The sequence below is a fragment of the Oenanthe melanoleuca genome, chromosome 2 (genome assembly GCF_029582105.1).
Source record: "Oenanthe melanoleuca isolate GR-GAL-2019-014 chromosome 2, OMel1.0, whole genome shotgun sequence".
NCBI classification, from domain to species: Eukaryota; Metazoa; Chordata; class Aves; order Passeriformes; family Muscicapidae; genus Oenanthe; species Oenanthe melanoleuca.
Window position 1 is genome coordinate 19727480 of NC_079335.1, and position 15955 is coordinate 19743434.

At 36.0% G+C, this 15955-nt stretch overlaps 1 protein-coding gene across 5 annotated transcripts in view; it reads right to left on the reverse strand.

Moving 5' to 3' along the window:
- Window positions 1-15955, reverse strand: part of RIMS2 (regulating synaptic membrane exocytosis 2) — a 449695-nt gene that overhangs the window by 98235 nt on the left and 335505 nt on the right. Inside the window, exons 30-31 of one of the 5 annotated variants that reach the window (XM_056484743.1) lie at window positions 14002-14034; window positions 3455-3490 (exon numbers count right to left, since the gene is read on the reverse strand). The exons of 3 other annotated variants lie outside the window; for them this stretch is intronic. In XM_056484743.1, coding sequence (XP_056340718.1) covers window positions 3455-3490; window positions 14002-14034 — 69 coding nt within the window. The remainder of the gene's footprint in view (window positions 1-3454; window positions 3491-14001; window positions 14035-15955) is intronic. One more of the 5 variants, XM_056484741.1, reaches the window with a different exon arrangement.

Genomic DNA, 15955 nt, shown 5'->3' on the forward strand with positions numbered 1-15955 from the left:
CTTTTGTATTTTTGAAGTTGTCTTTAACAAGTGAGTGAATTCAGTTATGTGCACAAAGAGGAAAACCCGGGGGCAGTGGATGGTTCTCAGTGCAGAAGAGAGCTCTGGTTCTGCATGGAACTGAGATGCAGAAGGGAGAGCAGGGTTACTGCCTGCCCCAGGCTGAGCTCACTGTGACTTCAGCCAGTGCAGCTGTGCCCTGCACAGGGAAAGGCTGACAGTGCCATGGCACTGCCCACTGCCCTGGTCCAGCATGAAAGATGTCTCATGAGTGATGGCAATGCAGGGCTATCATCACCCCAGCTCTGCTACCAAACCTCTGCTTAGCTGACACCTGTGTGGGAGGGTTTAGCAGGAGCAGAAAATACTGCTAGAGAGTTCAGTAACTGTCTGGGTGCATTAGAAGCTTCAGCTTTTAACATGAGTTTGGTAGCCAAGGTGGAACACTGGTACTATCCTAAGGACCCCACTGCAGTCAGGAGCTGTTCATGGAGCATGTGTCAACAAACCAGAACTAACCTGAATCTAACCATCAGTTACCAACAGTGGTTAAAATGTAGGAGCATAAGGTTTCACACGCCTGAATCACTCAAGGGCTGACTGAGCCCCAGTGTTATTAGATTCTGAGCTGGAGCCCAGTACAACACGTTTTCAGGACTATAAAGACTGGCACTAGAAAACTTAAAGCTGCTTCTGATATGATGAAATACTTCCAAAATTGTCTTAAGTTGCAATATAAAATGTGGTCAGAAATGTGTATTCTATCACCATCTGTTGAAGCCAGGTGGGGCAGTGACCCTTATCTCCGTGGCACATAACATCTGCTAATGGGCCATCTTTAAAACCAGCTGGGGCAATCATCTTTATCTTTTCCACAGCCCATCCTCCCTCCAGGAAGATATCATCTGCTGCTGGGCCACTGAGTCCCACTGGATGACTGATAAAATTACATCATCCACTGGGAGATGCTCCAAGGAGAAGAGCCAAGTCTTTCCTACCTAAATAAAAAACTGAGATTTTAGACAGCAAGTTACTGTCTTTCCACTGCATTCCAGAGAAAAGCTGGGCCTTTCCACATCATCCCTGGAGCTTCAGAGGAAAACTGCACCTTCTACAGGAGCACTGCTTCAGCTGAACCACATCTGCCACTGCAGGAGGATGCAGCCACCATTGAATGGCACTGCTACCAACACCCTGACTGACTGACAGGGTGTCAGGTTGTATTCTGACTGTGTCAGTGTTTTGGGATTGTTCTTTGTAATACTGCATTTCTATTTTAATTTTCCTAATAAAGAACTGTTATTCCTAATTCCCATATCTTTGCCTGAAAGCCCCTTAATTTCAAAATTGTAATAATTTGGAGGGAGGGGTTTGCATTCTCCATTTCAAAGAAAAGCTTCTGCCTTTATTGGCAGACACCTGTCTTTCAAACCAGGACAACAATGTATCAAAGTGTATCAATGTATCAAATTTTGGCCAGGTAAAATGAGTTCATTTCTGCTTGAAAATCCTTCCAGAATTTTGCTTATAAACAGTAGTTGTGCCTCCAACAGAAATACCCAATGAGACACTCAAATTCCAGCCATATGAACACAAAAAATTAAGACTGAATGGAAGAACAAAGCCTGGTGCTGCTCACCAGACATAACTGGGATCATTGCCCTGTAGGCAACATTGTGGAGTTTTGATTATTTTGAACTCTCTAACATTAAAAAGCCATGGCCTGCAGGTTAGTTCAGAGGGTTTTCATGGGCCCAAGGAAATTCTGGGCTGGCAGAGAGGCAACTGCTGATTCCTTACCAGCCATTGCCCATATTTTCAGAAGAGAATGTGCTGAGGGAAAGCAATATAACTGCAGAGCAAAGACTGCAGAAATGCCAGAGTAAGCACAGCAGTACTGTGCAGTGCAGCCCTGTAATCTCTCAGATCCACAAGGACTGCAGTGAGACTCTTGTGCCATAGCTTAGCTCCAGTGACTACAGTAAATTAAACCTTAGGCCACATGAATTTGACCCGTTTTTATTTATGGAAATGTAACCACTAGACAATGAACTATAATTCCAACTTTAGCTATAGGATATTTTGTGACAAAAGTAGGGAAATTTCTCAAGACACAGACAAAAGGGCGCCTGGAGGCTGTGGGAGTAAATCAGGAGAACCCCAGATGCTGCAGACAGGATTGGATGAGCAGGAGTGCAATCAGAAAATGAAGCCACCTATAGAGACTATAAAATCCAGTAACAAGCAACAGGCAGGGCCCCAATGAAGAGGATCCCAGCTTGAGCTGGGACTACTATTGCCTTTTAAACATAGTAGAAAAAGGAACTCTGCTTGGTTCTTTCACTGAAGTAGAAGCTAGGGACAAGCCCTATTGAGGTAAGATCCAAATAATTCCTACCATGGTCTAGGTGGTGGCTGTAAAATTCCACTCCTGCAATAAGACTCATGGCAGGTACTAAAATCACTGCTTCAGCTTCAAATAAAAGTTGTTTTCATGTTTTAACTTGAAATAAGCTACGATGAGATAAGATTCAGCCACTTCACCACTAAAAGAAAGGGCTGTAATCAGTGATTTGGTTAGTATCTAACTTTTCCTAACTCCTCAGCTGCTCACTGAGTCACAGTTTTAACAAAAAGGTAAGAAATCATTTAATTCAGCCTAGAGCTACAGAATGTTATTTGTTCTTCAGGCCAAATGCTGGCTACTCTCTAGATTAAGACCCTGCAGCTGATAGCCTGTGATCCACACCAGAGACAAAGGGGACAAGAAACTGGCCTTACCCAGCTCAGCCTAAGGCAAACCTATCTGCTCTTTCATTCTTTCTTTCACTGTCTTCTCCAGTGGGACTTATAAACCATTCTAATCCCTAGATGATGATGGAGATCCTGTACCAGTATCTGAGTTTGGAAAAGGAGTTTGCTGTACAGTGAGGCTTCTGTGGCACAAAGAGTTAAAGGGAATTTGGTATGGAAAAAGAGTGGAGTTTCCCTTATAATATTAGAACAGATTTAGTTCAGAATACATATGGACAAAATGGGTAGAAAATTTGGGAAGAACAGCCACTATGGCATGGGGAAAAACCTCATGAGAGGGGACTAAAGTAACACTGGTATTTTGGAAATTAGAAACCTGTAAGAGAAGAGAAAGACATGTGCAGGTGAGTACATTCTGTGTCTGCAGAGGAGAGGAGAGGACAGAACACAGGTCTTAAGGCATATGACATCTGCATTTAGCTGATTTTGGTCTCTTTCTTACCATTTCTCACACCCTTAGAATAGCAAAGGAAATTGGGAAAGCCCTTTCTCAGGTTCCATTTCCTAAATAGTGTCTATTTTGAAATCCACAAAATACATCAAAATTGCACTCCAACTCTTTGCTACAAATTTGCTTAAACATAACAGGTCAAAGAATTTAAGGGAAACACACAAAAATATTTTTAATAAGTCACCCTACCTGTATCCCCATTCTCTGGATCTGTTTTCTTTTCTTCTACAAACAAATGAAAGCAATATGTAAAGCAAAAAGAGGGGGAGAGAAAAAAAAATCCAGAAATAATAATAAAAGTAATATAAAAATACATTAAAAAGGAACATATTAACAAAACTCACTAAATCAACATAACTTGAAGAATTTAGTCAACCAACCAAGTATGATGCTTTAAATCTAGAGGCATAATCACTGCATGCTAGTGTATACATTTGTGTACTCTTATTGAACATTTACAGAAGGGAACCCATGGATATTTTGTGCACTTCTAGAATCATTAAAACACTCAAGAAAGAGAGAGCAAGGCAGGAGTCAGGAAGAGTTACTTTACAGTTTTCTTGATCTGGATGACACAAAAATAGAAGTAAAAAAAATTTGCTTGTGCTGTGGATTTTATGCAGTGCACACACGAGATACACTCTAATGGTTCAGGCATAAAAATTGAATGTGTCAGATGGGTTTTGGCAATTACTTTAAATCTTCATTGGTTTAATCAATTCTCATAGCTTCTACAGGTTAAAAGGTTTAATAATGATATTACTGTAACTTGTCTTAGAGTTAAAAATTATGAAGAACAAAAGACACTAAAATCAATACTCAGGACCCAGTTCATGCACATAAACTCAGCTGACTGACACCAGCAAATACTCTGAATATATATCAAAGGTTGCAAATGGCTCAGGGCATTCATCTGTCACAAAGAAATGAAAATACATTGGATCCCTGTCAAATAATTTGGCAGCCCATAAATAATCTGAAATCCAGTTTTGGTAAATAATGTGAAAGAATTTTAAGTCAAATGAAATTTACTTTAATTAGAAATGCATTAACTTTGAAAGAGATTCACTCTCCTTTCCAAAATTATATTAAATTAAAACAATCCCATGAATATGGAGCAACAGGCCCCAAGCTACACACCAAAAATAGAAAGCATTACTAGATCAAAATATTTTTCCAGAGTTATTGGTTATTGAAGATTGCTCAAAAATTTTGATCTAATTTACAGTGCATAGACTGAAGAGGAAAACAGAGCTGTTGTGTTTTAAGAAAATACCATTTTGTAGATGGGTGTCAAAGCAGGGGATGAAGTCAAACTCAGAGAGAAATCATACTCAAGCAAGGTAGACTCATAAGAAGGAAAAAGGTGTTCCTGCAGAGACCATAAATAATATACTACACTTCAACAGGATCTGGCTTCCTATCATGTGTGGGATCAAGATTATTTCTAGTGGAACTATTGGGCAAATTAATGGGAAACAGATGTGGCAGGTCATAAACCTACACTTTCAGAAATCAGTGGGTATTGAATCAGTTCTTGGAACTTCTCCCACCCCCTGACCTTTCCTGCCCCATACTCTATACCATCTTTAAATGAGGCTTTTTGTTACTCTGAGTTGGCCTTTGGGCAGCCTGGCTTTACTATCTATGTGGGCTGTGGACAGTGCTAGGAAAATAGCAGAGATTGACAGTTTCGTTTGCTTTTCAACCTTTCAAATTTTTTTATTTTTCTTTTAGTTTTAAATTGTTGTTACCAATATAAAATCTACAAATACAGTGTCTTCTACTGTGGCATTACTTTCTAAAGCAGAAAGCAATTTGATAGCAATATCACTAATCCAACATAATAAACAATAGAGGAAAGTGAATTGAATCATTAAAACACCTTTGAGCTTGAGCTCAGAGAGAATAATGACATTTCTAAGTTGGTCCACATGCATGGTGAAAAGAAATCTTTACTTTGCTTGAATATTATCTTAATACAGAAATTTTATACCATATAGGGTAATTAATTTTTAAGAGGCCTAGAAGTCCATTCATCCTTAAGTCTGGATGTCTTCAAACATGAATCATTAAATAAATACATTGTCAAAATAAAGTTGCTTGAAACCTGTCCAACTTTCACTCATTCTTGTTCTAGGTACAAAAAGTACATAGAAAAATATTTCCAAATGGCATTATAGAAATTAATATCATTGCAGAAATTAATATTACTAAATATATTAAGTACTAGCAAACACAAAAATATATTAGATTCTTGAATTTTAAAAGTGCAATTGAAGTGCTGTGACAAATCTCTCCAATAGATTATTCTTTAGATTTTTAGAAGAAAGGTCAACACAGTGGATCCTACTCTTACAACTGAGGTTTCAGATGTATTGGGAAGAGCTGTCTGAAGAAGTACTAGAAAAGGCAGAAGATTGAATTGAGAAAGATCTCACTTGGGTGGAAGCAGTAGAACAAAACTGGATTATCCCTTTACCAAGTAACACAATAACTTCACAGCAGCAAAGATCTTCACTGCTGGTATTGGACTTGTCATCACCTCTAAAAGAATTCAGAGCAGGTTCAGGATGTTGATACTAAAGTATCAATACTAAAGTAATTAATGTTTTTGTTTGTAATGTGTTCAAAACAAGAAATCTCTAAGGAACCTTAATGTCTTGAACTGCTAAAAACCCATCAATCACTACGAGATTATTTTAAAATGTTTCAAACTGAAAAATATGAGATGACAAAGTCACCAGGCATTCCTCAAAAAATCTTGATCTGAATTTTTTTAATATATGACCAGTATCATTGCATCAGTCAGTGTTTTTCTACATTACTTGATTTAACCTTGGTTTACAAATTGAAAAGTATATATTGTGTCCTGTGGTGTAATGATTTCAATTCAAGTATTTTTTTCACAGTTATGTACTTTGGAGAAGATTAATCAATGCTTTCATGAAGGAGACATTTCTGCACATTACAGAAAATAACTGTATGTTTTCTGCTTAATCAGAATACAGATATATTTAAGTATATTGATGAAATATAGAGATGAACTACAGACATAGAGAGATTGAAATGCTGAAATATTCTCTCTCAAAACCTTCTTCTACCATTGCTATTATAATGACCACTGACATTTTATTTAATAGTAGACACAGCCATGCTCCCATGGTCTAGCTCCCTGTTCTTCCTAACTGGTCCTAAAATATTTGAGAGATATCTGATAATCTAAAATGTATCTGAAAGATAAAAAAAATCCAAAAGAATTCTTAATAAGAGCCACATTCAAGAACAGACTTGTCAAGAACTAAAACTGATCTAAAATGGCCTTGATTTTCCTAGCAATGCCTTAACACAATGAGCTTTGCTCTTTTGATGGGCACCTGGAGGTGCCAGGGCCCCATCAGACTTCACCCATGTCTCACCAAGAAGTCTCATGTAGCAGGGGCTCCAAGTTCCTTGGAGCAGAACATGTCCATCTCTGTACAAGACAGAATAGAATAACAGTTCCACAGAGGAAGGGCAGCAGATTTCTCCCTCATCGTGGATACTGATGGCAGCATTGAACAACTGCTCAAAAATTACTGATGGCAGCATTGAACACTTGCTCAAACTTGCTGGCTTGCTGGTGAAGATAAGGGGCAGCCTGACTCTGCAGCCTTAGGGTTACAACTGGGAGGTGCTGGGCTTTATATTCTTCTTCCCTTCTCTCACAGCTGAATGCTCCAAACTTAAGGTGAGATCCTGGTTCTGTCTTGACCTTTCTCTTCTCTCTCACCTGGGATCCAGGTGAATGAGATTTGCATAAACTGAACAGAGACCTAAAATAAATCTTGACTTCTTTGCTTTGAATGAAAAAAAAATAGCAGCTTCCAACACTGGAGGATATGCATGGCATTGCAAGAGACAGATATGGAACTCCTTGTTTGTTTCTGAGTTTAGGCATAAGATAAGACAATGACATAAAAGGTTTTATCCTTCTATTTTTAATATTTGCAGACACTTAATATCAGCAATATGACTAGGAATTCTGTTTATACAGTGGATAAATTCACTTGTCTACTTATGTGCTTTATTGAAAATCGAGTCTGATTTCTCAAGGTAGTCCAAATTATTAAATAACATTTTATTTTTTAAATTGAATATGCATGTAGTACCCTAACCTTGGGTAAGTATTTTTAATAATGTTAGCTGAATTTCTTACTAGAGATTTCTCTTGAAATACTCTTCATGAGAATATATGAAAATCAATTTTATTAATAAAAAAAAAAAAAATCCCTGAAACAACATCACAAACTGACAGACTACTTGAGCTGCAAGGGACCCATAAGGATCACTGAGTCCAGCTCCTGGCCCTTTACAGGACAGCCCACGAGTCGCTTGGTGCTGTCAGCCCTGGGGAGCTGCTCTGTGCCCAGCCACCCCCTGGGTGAAGAACCTTTCTCTGATATCCAACCTAAACCTCCCCTGACACAGCCCCAGGCCGTTCCCTCAGGTCCTGCACAGAGAGGGGTCAGTGCCTGTCCCTCTCTTCCCCTCACAAGGAAGCTGTGACTGCAGTGGGGTCTCCCCTCCGTCTCCTCCCAGTCACCCCAGTCATCCCTTGCATGGCTTCTACTCAAGCCCCTGCACCATCTTCAGAGCCCTATTATCAAATCAGGCAAAGGAAAGGAGGTTGTCTCCAAAAGTAAAACATAAAATGTGGAAGTGTGGCTGTTACAGGCCCAGAGAAAATCTTGGATTTTTCCAGTCTAACTTTCTCAGGCTCAGCTAGGGCTTTTTCCCAAGCTAGAGACCTTTCTCTAATGTAAACATAAGAGAAAGAATTATAACAAAGATAAACACCTGTTGGATCTGTAAGAAAGCCTAGGACAAGAACTGTCTCCTTCTCTTATTTATTATTTATTATTTATTATTTATTATTTATTATTTATTATTTATTATTTATTATTTATTATTTATTATTTATTATTTATTATTTATTTTGTTTTTCACAAACTTTCTTATTTAAAGCCATGGCTTCCTTCAATAAACTGTTCTTTCTTGCAGCATGCAAGAGAGTGCCATGTTACTGTGTCCATTCACTGCTCTGTAATCCCTTACAGTGACATAGAAGTATTTCCTTTGAACAACAAAACTTACCAGTTAAAGGTCTTGTACTCAAAGGATTACATTTCCTCCTGTTGGCTGAGCATTCTACCTCTAAGCAATTAGCTCTAAATTTTGTCATTCTGGCTTTCAACAGTGTGAAAAATAGAACTGCATAATTGCTACAGGTCTAGCAAAGTATCAGATGCTGTGATATAAATGGTTACTGAACATCACTCCAGGCCCTTATGTCCAATTTGTGGCAAATATAAAAAGGTACTGTTGCAGCAAACAAGTTCTTTCCAAGTCTGTGACCCACATCACAGCCTGAACGAAAAGAAAAAATAATTAATAGCTGTCGAAGTGTTCTTTAACTTAATATTACTTATATATTCTTGATACTTAATGCTACTTTTTAAGATGTGACTGAAGTGTCAATTATTGTCCATAAAAGGGTGAGCTCAAAAGAAGATTATTTCAGCCAGCCAGCTCCCTAGTGGGGAACATGGCTTCACATTCCTGTTTTCTATTTAAGGATTGCTCGATGGCTTTTTTTCTTTTGTTTTTTTCTTTCTTGTTGGTTTCAAGCTTGACACACTAAAGAATGACTAAAACCCAAGGGACATTTCTCGCCACTTAAATAAATTTTTATCACAATGCTAAAAGCATGTTAACAATGTTTCTTTGGATTACTTGCAGAATACATGGCACTGTTTAGTAAGAGAACTGAATAAAATGGTGTGGTGATCTAAAGAGGGAAGTTAAAGAATCTCCACAATCCTGGGTTTATAAATTGACAGGGTCAGCTAAGGTCTCCATCATTAGGTATAGATCAGTGCAGATGGTAAAGGACAAAGATCTTTTGAAGCAAGCTGGAAAGTTCTATTTTGAATATTTATTAAAATGATGATTTGGGCTGTGGCTAGCCCTTTTTTAAATGCTTTTTCCAAGGTGATTTTTGCAGGGTAGCCAGTGATGTTTTTCTGTGCTGCCTCATACAAAGGTATACACACACATATTGGTGGTTTTCATAAAATACTGAGGCCTACATGGAAAAAGCATGGAAGAAAGGAGTGATAAGTCAAATATCAGCTAAAATATCCCATTTAGCTTCTCCCAAGAATTCTGGCACATTCTCCCTATATAAAAGACATGAAAAAGGATTTTGAAAGTGTATAAGAAAAATATATGAGTGGTTAGTAGGCCCTTATATTCTGTACTCATAAAAAGCCATTCATATCAGCCACATGATAAACTCTGCATTGTTTTCAAGAAAACCTGAGCACAGTCCTATTATGAAGCTTGCCACCATCCTGTTTGCCATGAATGCTTCTCAGAGTTCCCACCACTGCTACACTCCACAGCATAACCACAGAAAATTTCACATTCTGATGCAGCCTCTTCCAATCATAGGCATAAGCATTTGGTAATATTTACGCCTCTGCTTTCAGAAAAGGGAACAGGTATTAACAGAGATTCTTCAGCCATCTGAAGAATGCAAGACATCTTCATTAGCATCTCATTAACTATAATGATGGTCAAAGGTATAACCAAAGAACACAAAATCTTCACCTGCATTTAGAACTCAGAATAGTTACAAATTAAACCACCAAAGATTTTGTAAAATTATGCTGTCATTTTAAGTTACATAATCTGATGGCTTCACTATTTTAGCTTCAGCAGACTGATCATCAGCCTTTATTTTTGTGGTTTAGTACAGATGGCTACTTCGGAAGTCTTTGGTTTCTGGATTTATTTCTAAACAAAATAAAAAATAAGGACAAAGAGCCTCCTGACCATCCAGTATGATACATCTATTACTATGCTAAGTACCTATAGACTGAATTCAGAATTTACAAAATTAAACTGAATTTGGAGTTTACCCTTTGGGTTTTGTTGGTGAAATACAGATTTAGGTATTTTAAATGTCTCTTTCATAGTCTAAGGCATCAAATTTTAACCAAATCTGTCAAATTAAGTATCACAGTAGTGATCAGAGATGCACAAGTAATTTAATCATATTTGTGCTAAAATGTTACAAATTCTACCCAGAGATGTTTTTTCAATGTAAGGAAAATGGAAACAGAACAAGGCATCATCCTGCTTTTTAAAGGAAAGTGTGTCACAGAACACTGACTATAATAACAACTCAAAAGCAGAGGGGTGTGATGTTCTGTTTATAAAGGGCAAGTACATCACAGCAGATTCAGTCTTGGAAGACTTGAAAAACCTCTGATGGTTCTGTAAGATAAGAATGAATAAAAAGACCTGTGCTCCTTGTCTTCTACTGCAGTTGTTTTCTTAAACACTCTGAATTGTACCATTTCTTTTGTCCTTATTTTCTCCTACAGTAAATTTGCCACACCCTTTCACTGTTCAGCCCTTCACTGTCCAGGTCTATGAGCTCTTCCAATTTGGTCACTTAGTAGGCTTTGTTGCTTTCTGTAGACTTCATTTCCATCAATCATGTCATAACAAAGAAACTTCATAATAAAGCACAGAAAAACAGGTATTTCAAAGCCCTTGTCTATTTGAATTTCACCTCTGAAAGTTAACAAAAAATCAAGCCTTTGTGTGCTCTTAACATGACAGTTCTACGCCAGAGGTTTCAAAAATGGACTTCAATATCTGCTCTTCCATGGCCCTTTAGAAATGGAACAGTCCTTCCTGTGTTTTAACTTCCATCCACCTTAGAAAGTTTAGAATGCCTGGGCATCACTGTGCCATCCTTTCTCATCCTGGAATCAGCCTAGAATTAATTATCCAGCACTATTTCTGCTGTATGAGCACTGACTGCCCTTGCATTGGCATGGATCCACCTTTCCAATGTTCTGATGATCATTTTTTGGGCAGTTACTTGCATCAGCTAGATTCATTTTTGGAATTCTGAAGAATGTTCTCTGTATTTCATATGTTTGAAGAGCACAGTAAGTATTACATGCAATTGTCAGTAATTTCTGGCACGATGATAATGGTTGGTCTGACCCATCTTACAAACAAGAATAAAGATGTGTGTTTCTCACTAAAGCTCTTGGGCAGACAAGGGCTCACTTCCACTTCTCCTGAATGGAATTATTCTTTGTGAATACATGGGGGTGTGAACAGGCACACACCTCCTCAGTAGTTTTCACAATATCTAAACCTATGAAACATTAATTTAAAAAATATGAAAACCCAGCATCTCAAAGCAGGTTTGTGAAAACCCTGTATCACAAAGCTCCTCTTTCACCCAATAAAAAACAGGGTTTATTCATTAAGGATGCTATCAAGCTCTACTGCTGTCAAATAACAAAATTTATATTAAAATACTTTTGCTTCTTATGTTTCTGAACTTGATTTTGTGCTTGAAATATAAAGCAAAAGCCCTGTACACACTTTCATAAAACTTTTCAATACAAAAATCTATATTTTTTCAAGCAATAAAATTTTTATTTTTTACAATAATAGATTATAACATCCAGAGAGAGGAAATTGCAACATTTTTCTATCAATACAATTGTAACATATTCAAATATTTAGCTTTCACAAGGCTTCTTGGTCTAATAACACCTAAAATCAATAGCTAATCATCTGGAATACTTGAATGTTTGGTAGCATGGAAAATAAACCATGATAACTAAACTATATGAAAACCATTTCCTAAGAAAACCTGTAAAGTGATAATCCTAGATTCACACTTCTTAAAGCAAATTCTAAAGCAATGGGAAAACACTTTGTTCTAAAGTATGCCTTTGAAATGTCACCCTTGCTTTTTAGCTGTGCTCTAAGTGACTTGCACTGAAATGTGTAAACTATTTTGTTACTAAGGCAAACATGGAAGAGGAACTTTTCCAAGTGTATATCCAAAATTATGTTACTATATACACAACAATTTTCTCCTGAGTTTAAGGGCAGTAATAACAACTATTGCAGCTGCAACACTGATCACGCTTTTGCATTTGTGTGCTAGATAATTAAATTCATTAGTGCCTAATACATTTACTTAACACTGTGAGCTAAGTAGTGGTTTGCAGAATTGCAATGTCAAAAAAAATTAATAATACACAGTATTACCTACTTATATATGTTCAAGAAACACAGGTGATGAAAATACATGTTTTTTTCAGACCGTTTTAAGATCTGATTTCTTCCAACATCAGGAGAGATATGGACTGATTCCATATTCTGATTTAATGTATTGATTCAATCAATAACTCACAGGAAGGTTTTTGAATAAAAAGATTCACAGCTTTTATTATGAATAGATAGGAAATGGGTCATCCTAACTTCATTTTTGTAATAAAAGATATTCAGAATTACTGCACAGAAACTGGCAATGAATAAGCACAAGGTAAGTAAACTCAGTCTTTCCACATCATAATTTATTAATTCCCAATAGTAGTGATTTACAAAAGAGGGACTTCAAACCGTGCCAGTTGTCTTCCCTATCCATACTCAACTTTTTTTGCCCTGCAATTCTAACAATTTCTATCTTGATATTTGTTTAATGTGAAAACCACAGCAAATAACATCTACAAGTTTCTGTAAAGATAATCTATGACTCTTCTTAGGACAAGACCAGTACAAAAGGTAAAACTGAGCTCTGAAGGAGTCAGTTATAGTATAGAAAAAACAAAAATGTTTCATTAAATATCACCTAAGTTTAATGGACCATTCAACGTACCCCAAAGCTTCTCCAGATTTGGCAACATAAATGGCACCCAATGTGATTTGTTGGGATAATAGTAGAGACACAGGGAACTGATTACATTTTACAAAGGAATGTAAAATTTAAATTTTATAGCTGAGTTTATGGGGAATTTTGCTGTTTTTCTACATGGCACAAGTGAACAAGCAAGAAAGTGTGAACAAGCAGGGAAGTGTGAACAAATACTGCATTTTCAGCACTAGGATGCTTTGATAGATGTTAGTTCTTTGCCAGTAATATAAAGTATATGGAAAATTCAATAAAATGGCAGATTAAAATTTGTTATGAAAGAAACCCTAAGTAATGTACAACATGAAATAAAAGACTCATAAACAATATAGCTAAGTGAGAACTCCTTCAATGTTCTGAATTCTTGCTCTTGTACTATCATAACTTTGATTTACACTTTTTGGCATGAGAAAATATTTTTGTTCACTAAAAACTCTACTTCTAATTGAAACAGGGTTTATTCAAAAAACTCATTTTGGAATTCCAGTCCATGAAATTTAACTGACTGAAATGATTCAGTTTTGAAATTATATCCTCCCAGAGTTAGTAAGAACTAGTTATGCAAGAGTTTCCACAGTTTTTGTAGCAGCTTTTGTAGCAGTTTTCAAATGCATAAATAAATTTTAGATTTTTTTAATCTTTTAGCTGGAACTTTAAAGGCTAATTTTCAGATTATTTGAGATGGGAAATAAGAACTGATATGATAGAAATCAAATCAGTTTAAGGTATAGCCTACTTGTTATCAGTTCCCTTTCATCACTTTTTATAGAGTACATAGTTTATAGGTAATAGAAATTACATAAGTGTCTTAAACTAAAATTCTTACACTTTGACAATATTTTGCCAGCATATTGAGGAGGAAGAGAGGGAAAAGTATGTGAGGTGAGCTGTGATAAAAATCTATAGAAAAGGTAAAATGAAAAAAATAACACAGAGAAAAGCAGTAGAAGAGACAGACCTGAGTTTGTTCTCCTTGATGATTCCGCTTCTTCTGTGATCACATCGTGTAATGTACAGACATAGACAAAGGAGATGGGCGTGAGAGGATGTATTCAGAAGGTTAAAACTGACACTGAGGGAAAGGGCCAAAAATTGTTTTAGAGAGAAGTCTGCAGAGCAGAGTTAGTAAGTGGAGAAAAAAATTAAAAAAACAAAAGACACTAGAAGAAAAAAGAAAGCTGAGAAAGAAGAGGTTAAACTACTGTTGTCGGAAAAGAATAGTAAAGACAGAGTTAGTATAGGAGCTGAGGAAATAATAAAAGTTATAACTGACAGCAAAGTCAATCCTTGCAATGATGCTGAAGAAAAAGCAGGATAGTAAAAGGTATGTTAACTAGCATAAATACTTTTGTTCATGACTGTTCAATTTTTTGAATGATTTCTACTTGAATTCAAATATTATTTTTCTCTTTCAAGTACTCAACATTCAATTTAATGTTCAAGGGACTTCTATAATTAGATTTTTCAATTATTAAATTATTGTAATTTTTGCTGAACCGAACTTCAGATACCCAAACCAGATTTTCTTCTTTTTTTTTTTTTTTTTTTTTTTTTTTTGGCAAATGTATGTAGAAGCTCAGACATTTCAGAATCCACATAACACACTCTGGAAAGGACTGCAGTATTGTAATGCTCTGCCAAAGGCAAAATTACCAAGACCAAAATACAGAACACAAGAAAAGAGAATGTATAGCTATTAATGGTCAATTCAGGATACTTTTTTGGAACCAATGTTGGTCTCATCTCAGAGAAAACTAAATTACTACAAGTGCATGCAAGTTAAATGCCAAAGCAACTATCTCATTACTTACTTTATTACTTCACATTCAAAAGCACACTGCCATTTTAGACATGGAAAACATCTGAGGGACAGTGCCACGCACTGAAAATCTATTTCTAGCAAAAGAATGTAAGGAAATAATCTTGAAAATTAATAATTACAAAGAACTGTGAAACCACTGTTGCTAGCAGAACAAATGCTTTCTCCCAAAAATCATAAGAAATAGAAAAAAAACCCTCTAAACTTGGTCAAATTTCAACATGCAGTTTGCTAATGAGTCACAAAACGCTGCTAATAAAATATTAATGCTGAAGATACTAGATAAAGAAGTCCAGAAAGTTTTACACACCACAAAAATATCTGTAATTTTATCGGCATTTTAAAGTCAATATCAAGATATCAATGAAAAAAATGCAAAATTAGAATAAACAACATAAATCAATAAAACAAAATTAAAGACAACATTAAATTTTATCTGATAACCATTGTCTTCTATACTTAAACAATTTTATATTATAGTGTTAGATTATGTTTTAATCTACTATCAAATGCCACGACTGTACAAAAATTGTAGCAAAATCAAGCAGCTTGAAACATACATAATTAGAATGCATTTTTTGGCAATTAAATTTGCTTACAGAATGAATACATATTAGTGTTATTTATATGTAGTGTGAAAGCATAGCAGCTGTCAGTTTTGACAAAGGTTGCTATGTCTTTGCATGTTAAAAAAACAATAACAGAGTATAAATATTTTTTTATCTGGGCAAGTACAAAGAATCCATTAGAAGAAATACAGATAAGCAAATAGAAAGATCTACTTCTCTGTGTCATGTTACACTCATGCTAATATAATGTAGCTATAATTGCTGTAAGTGCTAAATAAATAAATAAATCTTTTTAGCACCATCAAAACACAGCTAAGAGTATTCAAAATGTTCTGAAAATATTTAATTTTGCATACATATAGCCCTGAAGTGAGCATTCCTACAATAGCAAAAACAGTTAGTAGAAAGTCTCTATCAAGACCCCACTATCCTTGGTTTATTATTTTAATATCCATAAGAACAAGCAGCTTTGAGACAGATACTGCAGTAAAAGAAATCCTTCTCTATAAATTTTCAAAATATTG